The 13324-nt window shown below is 46.0% G+C and overlaps 1 protein-coding gene across 7 annotated transcripts in view; it reads left to right on the forward strand.

The window, feature by feature from the left end:
- Positions 1-13324, forward strand: part of RBM19 (RNA binding motif protein 19) — a 77475-nt gene that overhangs the window by 41485 nt on the left and 22666 nt on the right. For 6 of the 7 annotated variants that reach the window (XR_014027858.1, XR_014027859.1, XR_014027860.1 and 3 more), the window contains exon 24: positions 6303-6417. Coding sequence is in view for 3 of the 7 variants with exons in the window: in XM_081338681.1 (XP_081194807.1) it covers positions 6303-6394 (92 nt within the window). In the remaining 4 variants the exon portion in view is untranslated. Of the gene's footprint in view, positions 1-6302; positions 6418-7367; positions 7429-13324 lie in introns of those variants that run through there. The other variant, XM_081338683.1, reaches the window with a different exon arrangement.

The raw sequence follows: 13324 nt of genomic DNA on the forward strand, positions 1-13324 counted from the left end.
GGAGAAGAAGCAACGGGTGGAAACTAAGCAAGGAGAGAAGCAACCTAGAACTAAGGAGAAATTTCCTGACAGTGAGCACAATTAACCAGTGGAACGGCTTGCCTCCAGAAGTTGTGGGTGCTCCATCACTGGAGGTTTTAAAGAAGAGATTTGTCTGGCGTGGCATAAGGACTCTCAGCCTAGGACAGGGGTTGGACTAGAAGACCTCCGCGGTTCCTTCCAACTGTTCATCTGCACTCTGTAAAAGAGAAGAAGGAAGTGTAGTTCCCTTTCAAATCTGGGGAAGGAATAGGACAGGGGTAGGCAACCTTGGCTCTTTTGAAGTCTCGTGGACTTCAACCCCCAGAATTCCTGAGCCAGCATGGGGGAACTGTGGCCCCTTCATGTCTCGTGGACTTCAACTCCCAGAATTCCTGAGCCAGCATGGCTCAGGTTGGAAAACTCTCCATTTCTCCTCAGCGTGGCTGGCTCAGGAATTCTGGGAGTTGAAGTCCACGCCAACAATAGGACTGGTGGCAACTGTCTCAGTTTGCTAGAATTTTTTTTAATTAGCCCAAGAGACTTATATATATCCCCACAGAATCTGGAATATCTCAGTGCTTTCTGGATTATCACCCCAGGATCTCCACAGCCCCCCCCTCTACTCCCCTTATTCAAATGAGTTAATATAAAATAAGGAAGCATTTCAAACCTTGGTCCTGCCCCACCCAGGAAGCTGAATTTTGTTTTTCCCTTGCAAATTGTATAATAATAATAATAATAATAATAATAATAATAATAATAATAATAATAATAATAATAATAATAATAATAATAATAATAATATAATGATGATGATGATGATAATGACTCCATTAATTCTGTTCTGATGCAGAAGGGAGAATACATGACTGGTGTGAATGGGGCCAGTTCCTAATTGAAGTCTTAATTTGTGTTTTTTTGGGGGGGAGGAACGGGGCGAGGGGAAAAAAAACCTGGGTCCTGTTCAGGCTGCATTTCTGAAGGACCACAAGGGGAAAAGAGAGCTGGGTGCCTGAATCTTTTGAGAGAATCTTCTGATTCAATTTGCCTGTTTGATTTGGCTTTCCGATTCAATTAAGCCCATCAATTGGAGGCGGAAATTAAATCAAATCTCCTTCAACGAGGATCTCTCCCAATCCACCTTTTTGTGCAGCCCGGCTGAATGCAGCTCGGCAAGACCAGGGCCGCAGGATCCCGAGAGCATGTAAGAACCTCCCAAGATCCCCCCAAGGTGATCAACTCTGTGGCCTCTGGCAACGCCTTCTGGTTGCGTTGACCACAATACTCTCATGTTGTTCATGCTCAAATAGAGGGTTAAACCGAATAACAGAGCCGGGAACATGGAGGTCCTCTAGTCCAACCCCCTGCACAAGCAAGAGACCGTAGACCATCCCCAGTCAAGTGCCCGTCCAATCTGTTTTTTGCAAGCCTGTAGGGATGGAGCACCCGCAACGTCTGGTGGCAAGCCGTTCCACTGGTTAATTGTTCTCCCCGTCCAGAAATTTCTCCTTAGTTCTACCTTATCTCCTTGGTAAGCTTCCATCCCATCGTTTCTTCTCTTGTCTTCTGGCAAGCAAATAGCCCGAGCACCTCTTCTTTAGGGCAGCCCCTCGAAGAAGAGGAGGTCAGCCTAAGAGAAGGTTGGACTAGATGACCTCCAGAGTCCCTCCCAACTCTGTTCTTCTGTTGAACATCTTCTCCAAAGAGCTGTTGGGAGAAACTTCCAGATGGATCCAGGCGGGGCATTTGAGCCAACAGCTTTTGAAAGCTCCATCTCTTTGCTTCCTTTCCCACCCCCACCCCCACCCCTCTCTCTCTCTCTTCCCCCCCTCCCCCCCTCCCACACGCTTCTTGGAGGATTGTTTTGGAAATATTTCCGAGCGAGTCGGTAATAATCCTGCATGCACTTCTGCCTCCCGGGAGCCGCGAGGCGTGCGGTGGAGGGACCTGCTCCCAATCCCGCTAAATTACTATTGACTTGTCTTCCGCGCGCTCCGCAAACATTTCACTCAGCCATCAGCAGCAGGGCTGGGGATCTCCTGCCAGGGGTAACGCGAGAGGCCAGCTGCGCTGGCTTGCGTCTTCCTGCTCTTCCCCATCGATCAAAGAATTAAACTGACAGGAGGAGAATTCTCCCACCAGGATGGGGGGGGGAGCCCAGGGTGGGGGGAGCCAACTCGGAGGCAGAGCCAGCCTTGCAAATAGAAACCTCGGGAGGGTGACGGGAGGGTTAACGAGGAGGAGCCCGGGGTCTCTTACACACCAACGTGGAAAGGATGTCAGTTGGGTTGGCCAGGAGAGATTAATGTGAGTTTGTGGAATGGAGGAGGAGGAGGAGGAGGAGGAGGAGGAGGAGGAGGAGGAGGAGGACTGTGGGATCCTTGGTGCTGTCTGAGCTTGGTGGTTTTCTTGCAGACGTTTCATAACCCAACTAGGGAGCATCATCAGTGCTAGAAGGGAGTCAATGTGCTTTGTGGAGAGGAGGAGGAGGAGGAGGAGGAGGAGGAAGACTATGGGCTCCTTGGTGCTCTCTGAGCTTGGTTATTTTCTTGCAGACGTTTCATTACCTGTCTAGGGAACATCATAAGTGCTGGAAGGGAAATGAGGAGGAGGAGGAGGAGGAGGAGGAGGAGTCTAGGGGAGGTGGACTAGAAGACCTCCAAGGTCCCTTCCAACTCTGTTCTTCTGTTAAACCCAAAGAAAGGAAGCAAGCTTTCTATGTTTGCATGGCATACCGAACCCCCAGCAAACCATCTTATGGCGTCATGCTAGGACATGATTTGCCCAGTGGGTGAGTTTGTAAAACACACTAAACGCAACTCAATCTTAGCTTCTGCCAATGTATTGTATCACACACACACACACACACACACACACACACACACACACACACACACCTCTAATATCTTTGCAACATTCCTCTTTTCTCCCCCATCCAATTCGGTTAGCGTGTGCTGTGCCCCGAGAATCTAATGAACGAAAAATTGCTATAGCAAGAATAGAGTAACGTTCGGGCTGCTCTCTTGTTTTTATTTTTATACTCTTGCGTTTTATCGGCTTCATCTACTTTATTCTAAGCCACCTAGAGTCACGTATGTGAGGTGGGCGACTATATAAACCCAATAAATAACGAAAGTCAAGCAACGAGGCAGTGGAGGCGAGCTACGACATGTGAGCAAAGCCGGGATCTTCTCTAGAAACCCAACATTTTTATAATTTCCTGTGTGTTCTTCAAAGATACCAAGCGCTCCTGTACGGTACGAAATGAAACCTCGGCGTGATCAAGGCCTGTTTGCTGCAGTTTCAGACACGACGTGCAATTGTAACAAAAAGATAGGCCTACCTACCAAATAACATCCAACGCTATAAAATGCATACGAATTTTGCATCTAGCTTGGCGAATGCAGTGACTTTCCACATCTTCTTTCAGTGACCATTCAGAGTTACAACAGCACTGGAAAAATAAAGTGACTTAACGACCATTTTTCACATTTACGGCTGTCCCAGCCTCCCCACGATCCAAGTTCAGACGCTCGGCAACTGACTCGTGTTGACGACGGTTGCGGTCTCCAGAGGTCAGGTGATTTCCCCCTTTTGCGACCGTCTGACCAGCGAAGTCAACGGGGGAAGCCGGATCCCTCCCCTTAACAACTGTGTTGCTAACCGAACAACTTGACACATGTGGCGAGAAAGGTCGTAAAATGGGGCAAGACAGATTTTAACAACTGTCTTGCTTAACAAGGTCTTAGCAAGGCATTATGAAGTGGTGCTAACCCTTCACGCGATCTTGATTCTGTCCACCTGTTAGTGCTTGGCTGAAGCGTCGTAACTCAAGGATTAGCGATAAGAGGACTGTACCATATTCCTAAATGAAATTAGCAATATTCTACCGGCGCCTTTTCTGACTCCGAATCCGGCCAAGGCTGGCTGGTGCATTAGGGGAACTGCGCCCAACCCCTGCCTTGTCTTCTTTTGCTTAGCAGTACATTATTGGATTCTTGAAGCCTTCACTTCTGGGACCAAACGAATGTGTCAGCTTTCCACCCCACCTTTTTTTTTTATATCCCTACCCTACCCTTGCTCTTTCTGGCTCCAGTAATTGCTCAGAAAAAAAGAAAATGAAGCCAGGTTTAGAGAAAGTGCAAAAAGCTACAAGAAAAGCAATCAACGCTTTCTCTCCTCCCCACCCACCCACCCCCCGCCCTCCCCTCCAACGAATCTGAGCAAAATTCTTTTGTTGATCTAAGCTAAAAGTTGCAGGAGGGTCGAGGAGGGGTAGCTGTATCAGCTGGTCAGCCTCGGAGGAGATCCATAGCGAGGACTTTCTGCGGCCTTTGAGGGCGCGAGATGGATCAGATCAGGAACACCAAGGAGGAGGAGAATTTCCCCTTTTCCTCCTGGACCATTCCAGTCCTGCCTCAAGCCGGAAAGTTGGCTGGCTGACTAAGTGCCAATCACTAGGAGACTGGGAGTTCTAGTCGTGCCTTAAGGATGACAGCCAGCTGGGTGACTTTGGGCACCACCAGGAGACAGTGAGTTCTAGTTCCACCTGAGGCCTGAAAACCAGCTGATAACTTTGGACCAATCACCAGGAGACTGTGAGTTCTAGTTCCACCTTAGGCATGAAAGCCAACTGGGTGACTTTGGGCCAATCTTACTGCTAAGCTTGTGAGCCGCCCTGAGTCTTCGGAGAAGGGCGGGATATAAATGGAATTTAAAAAAAAAATCACCAGGAGACCGTGAGTTCTTAGTCCCGCCGTAGTCATAGAAGCCAGCTGGGTGACTTTGGGCCAATCACCAGGAGACTGTGAGTTCTAGTCCTGCCTTAGGCATGAAAGCCAGTTGGGTGACTTTGGACCAATCACCAGGAGACAATGAATTCTAGTTCCGCTTCAGGCCTGAAAGCCAGCCGGGTGACTTTGGACCAGTCCCCCCACTAGACTGTGAGTTCTAGTCCCGCCTTAGACATGAAAGCCAACTGGGTGACCTTGGGCCAGTCCCCCCCCTTCCTCTCAGCCCAGCCCACCTCATATAGGAGGGAGGAAATAGCAGGAGGAATGTGTGTTGGATATGTTCACCATCTTGGGTAGTTTATAAAAATAATTCATACAAATAAATAAGAGAAAACCTAGAGATTATTCTTTGAATATTAAAAAAGAAAGTGCAACCACAGTCTCCTGAACTCAACCTTCTCCCAACAATATGGCCCCTTTTCGCTCCAAAGTTCTGACTCTTAACCTCACTGATGAAGCTATATGTGGAAATTGGGGGGGGGGGGAGAGATAGAGAGATTAAGAGTGTTCCTGGCTCTTTCCACCCCCTCCAAACTCCCCCTCCCCTTATTTCTCCCCCCCCCTTTCTGTCTCCCTCGACAATCGTTAAAAACATAGGAGCACAAGCGCCACCATCTTGGCTTTCTGACAAGGAATTAATTGAAAAATAAAATCATTGGTGTTTGTGTGTGGGGGGGCGCAGGCTGGACTCCCAAAATGCAGGACCGTTTGGTTGGGAATGGGGAATGGGGAAAAGAAAAAAAAAAGCTAAAAGATTTTGGGGAGGTGAGTTCGGGGTGGGTGGGGGCGGGATGGGGGAAAATCCGGCTCTTGTCAGATTAATTTCCCTTATATTGATGTTTCCCCCCCCCCCCTTACATTTATTTGCTGTTTATCTCGGGAAGCAGCTGTAACGCTGGGAGAAAAGGCAGCAGCTTGATCTGCCTGTTTATTTTACACCCTTTTCCCCGAGTCCTGGAGAAAAAAAGTACATTTATTTGTTTGTCGGAGACGGGGCGATTTGATGGGGAAGATTGGGATTTGAACAGCTGTTCTCCACACGGAGAGAGCGAGCTGCTTTCTGAAAAGAAGGGAAAACGCAGGGAGGGGGGGTCACGGGACCATCATAAGAAATAGCTGCCGGTTGCCAGGAGTCTGAGTTTTGATTATGTGACCCTGAGGGCTGCTGCTCCAAGGCTTACAAGTGTGAAAAACCGGCCCAAAGTCATTTTTCCAGTGTCGTCGTAACTTCGAACGGTCGCTGAGTAAAAAGTTGCAAGTTAAGGATTACCTGTATAAAATGTATGGAAAGGGGACAGATGTAGATCGGCTTATGAGATTAATGGCATGGCGGGAGAATGGAATGGAATTAGAGTAGAGTAGAGTAGAGTAGAGTAGAGTAGAGTAGAGTAGAGTAGAGTAGAGTAGAGTGGAATAGAATTAGAATAGAATGGAATGGAATGGTTACCCTGCCTTTTCCACTCAAGAGTATCCCTTCATCTTACCCAGATCCCCCTGTCAAGAAACGGCGGACAGCCATTTTGGAAGAGATGTTGGAGAAGCTAGCAGATGATGAAGAAGACCATGAGGAGAATAACTAGAATCCTCACTTCAACACTGAAAGGTATGTTAAGTTCTCTGTTTCTAAAGAATTGGCTGCAGTCTTCACTCGATCCTCATTAACCCAGTTGACTTCCTTACAGATAGCTGTGATAGTCTTCATCCTCCTCCTCCTCCTCCTCCTCCTCCTCTTCTCCTCCTCCTCCTCCTCCTCCTCCTCCTCCTCCTCCTCTTCTTCTTCTTCTCCTCCTCCTCCTCCTCCTCTTCTTCTTCTTCTTCTTCTTCTCCTCCTCCTCCTCCTCTTCTCCTTCTCCTCCTCCTCCTCCTCCTCCTCCTTCTCCTCCTCCTCCTCCTCCTCCTCCTCCTCTATAACAGTGTTTCTGCAATAAGTACCAGGTCCAGTGGTATTCATTTATCCCTCTGCAAGACCATCCTTTCCTGGAGCCTCTAGGTCCATTCTCAGCATGAATGGAGTGGAGAATAAAAGAGGGTAGTTAGCAGTTAATCCTATCTAAAGCAAGTGTTAAATTCCAGCACAGGTGCCTGTAGGATGAAGACCCCGCCCCCCTCCAACTCCCGGGAAAGTCAGAGATTAAGAGAAGAAAAGCAGAAAGTGGAGGGTTAGAATGACCAAGCCTTCCCTTAAATCCTTCAGGATTTGGGAATAACACAAATCTTTCAGAGTCTGTAAGAGGCAAGAGAGAAGAAAAGTACAGTCAAATTTTGCAGCCCTCCCGCCTTCAAATAGTGGATTGAGAAGAGGGGGGTTGAAGCATAAAGATCCGTGGCCAAGTCTTAGGATATTTACTGTCGGTGGTGGGATTTTGAAGCCGGGATGATAGCAACCAGAGGTCCTTTTGTGGTGGCTCAAATGCCACTGCTGAAAGCCGTGAAGGTGGATCCCTCGCTTGGGACCAATACAGGAGAACATTTGTAGCTCAAGGTTGAAATGACGGATCCTTGGTGCTCTCTGAGCTTGGTGGCTTTCTTGCAGATGTTTCATTACCCAACTAGGTAACATCATCAGCGCATCCACACCTCTGGAACATCAGGTGGGAGAAGACCTTGTCTAAGCACAAAGAGATTAAATCGGTTGATCTAAAAAAAAAAGAAGAAAGAGCAAATTCTCCATGCTTTTGTGTTTCCGACCCAGATCATAGTCTCAAATCCCTGGTGAGACTGAGGATAAATTTAGGTTTTGATTTAAGTTTCAGGGACCAACCCATTGAGAGTTACACTTTTTCCTCCCCCCCCTGATTTCAGTTGCTTAATTAAGTCCAGATAAATAAGGATGCCAGCCCTTATAAACTAAAGCTCTTGAAAACAGCTGTTAAAAATGAGTAGAGCTGTTTTCAAGCACTTTCAATTGTGTGACTGGATATTGTTGGCAAACTGGACCTAATTCAGTGGGATTCATTATATTCTCATTGTACTTTTTTTTTAAAAAATGTGAAGATTCCCCCCTTCAGAATAATATAACTAAGCCTTTTCTAGTCTGGTGTCCTTCAAATGAATTTGGGGGGAAGGGGGGGGGGAGAGAAGAGGAAACCAATCACACAATTTACATCATCTACACAATTGCATTCTGATGGATGTGACATCACTGTGGATTCCACTAGATGTCATTGTTTTATTCTGGTTTCAGACCAGTGTCAAAGATGCTGTTAATACAGAACAGATCATGCAAGCGAGGACCACTGGCTTTCAAGGTTTCTACATTTTCTGGTCCTCGTACCCAAAAAGTCTTCCAAAAAAAGAATACGGCAACTCACCGGAATGTTTTTGTAATCTTTACCTGTAATTAACTTACATGAAAGTTATCTGGAAATTTTCAGACGAAAGACTTTCAGTTAGGCCACCCCGCCTTCCCTAAGTGGGTAGGGTGATCAGCAACAGTCGTAAGTGTGAAAAACAGTAATAAGTCGCCTTTTTCAGCGCCGTGATAACTTCAAACGGTCACTAAACTGTTGTAAGTTGAGGAGTGTCTGCAGGTCATCCTCGACTTACAACAGTTTAGCGACCGTTCAAAGTTACAACAGGGCTGAAAAAAAGTCACTTGTGAAAGTGTTTCATGCTTATGACCGTTGTAGCATCCCTGTGATCACGTGATCAAAATCCAGACATTTGGCTACTAAATCATATTGATGACAGTCACAGTGTCCCGGGGTCATCTGATCCTCTTTTGCGACCTTCTGACAAGCAACGTCAGTGGGGCAGCCAGATTCACTTAACCACCATGTTGCTAATTTAACAGCTGCAGTGATTCACTTAACAAACGTGGCAAGTAAGGTCATACAGTGGGACAAAGCTCACTTACAATGGTTCCGCTTAGCAACGGAAATTTGGGCTCAGTTGTGGACGCAAGTTGAGGATACACAAGAATCCAGTCAACTAAAGTGCAAATCTGAATGAGTGCCAGATAAGAGTCAACAGAATTCAAGAGGTGTTAGAATTGCACAGTTTGTGGCAATGTAAGGATTCTAAGCTGATGGCAAGTTTAATTCCACCACCTCCTCCTCCAGTTTTGCCTGCTCTTCTACATCTAGCAGCAAAACACCTGTGGGGAGAGCCACCAAGTTCAAAGGACATCGAGAAGCCAGCCAACAAGAGTTTGGGAGGTCTCTGCTACTTGTAGTTGGGTGTTGTCCCCTCCCCAGCCCTCTCCCTCCCCATGGTTTTTTTTCCACAGCAAGCCAAGTTCACCCCCGCAGACGCTTGTGTGCTCTGCAGCATCCGGGAAAGGATTAGCGCGAGCAGAGGAGGTAGGCTTTGGCAAACACGACCCAGCTTGGGTTTCAACATCTAATTCAATTTGTTCTGCTGGGATTGAAATGTGAAATACTTGCCAGTCAGATGTTCAGGGTTACCAAGGGGTTGAGAAATGGGGAGGGGATAGCTGGGGTGGGTGGGCAGGGGGAAGAAGAGAAGGGAGCAGAGACTTTCCTAAAAAATCTTCGAATTCTGTGAAAATTGTTTTAACCCTTGGGTTTTTTGTTTTGTTTTTTACGCCTTCTCTTCCTAGAACTTCCTCTTTCCCACCACCCACCACCCCTTTAGGGCCTTGGAGACCTTCCCCTCATGTAATTGAAAAGAATTTGCTTGGGGCTAGGGTCTTCCCACGCCTTAGTTTACCGAAATCTCTCTTGGTGAGGATGTACACGTTGCTGCGAAGTTATCGGAAGGTAGTCCAGATAGGAAACCCAAACCGCAAATAATAACGCCGCCTTTATTGAGATACTTTCTCCACGCCCATTGCTCCTCTAGACTCAGGTTTTCTCTATCCAGACGCTTGTCTAGGCCGCAACTCAGTCTCCCACGGTCCTTCTCACAGCCCATGATAGGAGAGAGAGAGGGAGGGAGATGAGAGAGAGAGGGAGGGAGGGAGGGGAGGGGAGAGAGGGAGGGAAGCAAGGAAAGAGTCTGCAAAAAAACAACTTAAGCTCTGAGAGCACCAAGGACCGCATAGCCTTCCTCCTCCCCCTCCTCCTCCTCCTGCTCTTCCTCCCCCTTCTACTCCTCCTCCTTCTGCCCCTCTTCCTCCTGCTCCTCCCCCTCCTCCCCTTTTACTTCTTCCTCTCCTCCTCCTCCTCCTCCTCCATGTAAGGAGATTTGCATTTTATCTCCCTAACAAGAGACCTTGTGGAATAGGTTGGGCTAAGGCTAGAACTCTGTTTTAATAGATTTATTGTTTTTAAATATTCTGGGTGGGGGGTGGGGGGAGAGAGAGAGAGAGGGATTTTTTGGTTGTGTGCTTTTGTTTTTTAACTCTGTAACAGCAAGTGTCACCCAGCACTGAGTCACAGCGATGAGATAGGTGGCCATCCAACGGTCCTCAACCCAGGACTGGTGGGAATCCCAGATTTGCGAGGATTTCCACTCTTTTCTCGGCTCCAGTCGGGTTGAAAATAAGTCAGGAAGCTACACAGGTCTCTGCGTCAGCTGAAAGGATTTGCTGCAGAGTTCTCCGGGCGATTGATTTGACAGACTTTTCCCTCCAGAGGAGAAGGACAAAGGAAGGGAAGAATTGCAATCCAAGATGTGTTAATTGGATTAGCAGCTTCCCGTCCTAGCTGGAGAAAAGATCATCTCCCTTCCGAACCCAGCATTACATGAAGGAACTCCTGGTTTGTTTGCTGCCAACATAGGGGATGCCAGACTGTTTGGGTGCCGCTTTTTGGCACGTCACGCCCGTGGGGTAAACAGCGTTGTCGGCCAGGCTGACATCCTTTCTCAGCCGCTGGTGTGTTTGTGGTATCAGCATCCAAGCGATGGTGTTGTCCACGGCCTTCTGTTTTCCCTTAAATATATTCATTTCGGGAGCCGGAAAGAGGATGGGGGGGGGAACACGAGAAACAGCCTAACAGAGAGCTGAGATTTCAGATTTATCCATTCATGAATAATAATCAGGCTGAGTAATTCACAGTAAATGGGTATCCAAATTGGCTAATAAGGAAGGCTTTCACCTCAAACTGGAATTGGGCAAGGGACCGAGAATATCAACAGACGTTGGCTACGGCTTGCGTGGGAACGGGATGTGACCTGAATCGGCGAAATATGCAAACCAGCGTCCGTGTGCCAGCAAAATAATAGGCAGCTCCGTTAACAGATGAACGGAAGAGAGGAGAACTGGGTTAGGGTTGGCAGCTTCGCAGCTTTCCGTCGGGGCTTCCCGTTGGCAGAGCCGCCTTGGTTAACCGCTTCAGGCCGGGGGTCGAAGATGGGGGCAAAATCTAGATGTTCTGGTAGAAGAATGGAATGGAATGGAAAATTGGGATGGAATGGAATGGAATGGAATGGAAAATTGGGATGGAATGGAATGGAATGGAATGGAATGAAATAGAATAGAATAGAATAGAATAGAATAGAATAGAATAGAATAGAATAGAATAGAATAGAATAGAATAGAATAGAATAGAATAGAATAGAATAGAATAGAATAATGGAATGAAGAATAGAATAGAAAATATAGATTGAATAGAATAGAATAGAATAGAATAGAATAGAATAGAATAGAATAGAATAGAAAATATGGAATAGAATAGAATAGAAAATATGGAATGGAATAGAATAGAAAATATGGAATGGAATAGAATAGAAAATATGGAATAGAATAGAATAGAAAATATGGAATGGAATAGAATAGAAAATATGGAATGGAATAGAATTAGAATAGAATAATGGAATGAATAGAATAGAATAATGGAATATAGAATAGAATAGAAAATATGGAATGGAATGGAATAGAATAGAAAATATGGAATGGAATAGTATTAGAATAGAATAATGGAATGAATAGAATAGAATAATGGAATATAGAATAGAATAGAAAATATGGAATGGAATGGAATAGAATAGAAAATATGGAATGGAATAGTATTAGAATAGAATAATGGAATGAATAGAATAGAATAATGGAATATAGAATAGAATAGAAAATATGGAATGGAATGGAATAGAATAGAAAATATGGAATGGAATAGAATTAGAATAGAATAATGGAATGAAGAATAGAATAGAATAATGGAATGAAGAATAGAATAGAAAATATGGAATGGAATAGAATTAGAATAGAATAATGGAATGAAGAATAGAATAGAATAATGGAATGAAGAATAGAATAGAAAATATGGAATGGAATAGAATAGAATAATGGAATGAAGAATAGAATAAAATAGAAAATATGGAATAGAATGGAATGGAATGGAATAGGATAGAACAGAACAAGAGTTGGAAGGGACCTTGGAGGTCTTCTAGTCCAACCCCCTGCTTGAACAGGAGGCCTTATACCATTTCAAACAAATGGTTGTCTAGTTTTTTTGTTTGTTTGTTTTTGCAAGCCTCCAACGGTGGAGCCCCCACAACTTCTGAAGGCAAGCCATTCCCATCCGTTGATTGCTCTCACTGTTAGGAAGCTTCTCCTTAGTTCTAGGCTGCTTCTCTCCTGGGTGAGTTTCCAAGGGGGAGGACCTTGTTGCAAGTCCCCTTTTTTCAGTGCCGTAACTTCAAAATGCTCACTAAATAAATGGTTGCAAGTGGAGGGTTGGGTGGGTGGGTGGGGTGTCAACCGGTACAAGGAAAATCACGGCCAGAATTCTTAAAACTCAAGATCTGATTGTGTCACTAAAGCAGGGTTAAGGTGGGGGGAGGGGGGCTCAGGGGTCAGAAACAGAGATTTTTACTTCCTAGCCCCGATTGCTCCGGTCTCCCCCTTCCATAAAGGTCTTTATTTTGCTTGTGGATCCTGACAAACTCAGTTCGCAGCTGCATTCTAGGCTGCTCCAACTTGTTACGACCTTGTGCAGATCGATCCTGGGGCTTCTGTTCCAAATTTCTGCTTCCGTTTTAGTAGCTCCTTTGGCCACCAGGGGGCGCAGCCAGCACAATAGACAAGGAACGGCCAGAACAGAGGGGAGAAATCCCCAATTCCAGGCAGGTCCTCGAGTTACAACCATTCATTTAGTGACCATTCAAAGTTACCCTGGCACTGAAAAAAAAGTGACTTAGGATCATTTTTCCACACTTAACAACCATTGGCAGCATCCCCACGGTCACCTGATTTTCGTTCAGGTGCTTGACAACTGACTCACATTTATGACGGTCGCAGTGATCATGTGATCCCCCCCCTTTTGCGACCTTCGGGCAAGCAAAATCCACGGGGTGGGGGACAAGCGGATCTACTTAACGACCGTGTTACCAATTTCACAACCGCAGTCGTTCATGTGACAAACGGGCAAGAAAAGTGGTAAAACGGGGCCAGCTCCCTTAGCAAATGTCTCACTTAGCAGCACCAATTTTGAGCTCAATGGCGGTCGTAAGATGAGGACTGCCCGTATTTCTTGCTAGCTTAAGTGATTTGTTTAAGAGCAGAATTTTCAAGAGGAAAACCAAAAGCAAAGCTTCGGTTTGATATTTATTTTAAGAGGGAGGAGAGACTGGGCCCTGCGGCCGTAAAAGTTAGTCACACGGTCGTT

Source organism: Vipera berus (genome assembly GCF_964194415.1).
Source record: "Vipera berus genome assembly, chromosome: 14".
NCBI lineage: Eukaryota > Metazoa > Chordata > Lepidosauria > Squamata > Viperidae > Vipera > Vipera berus.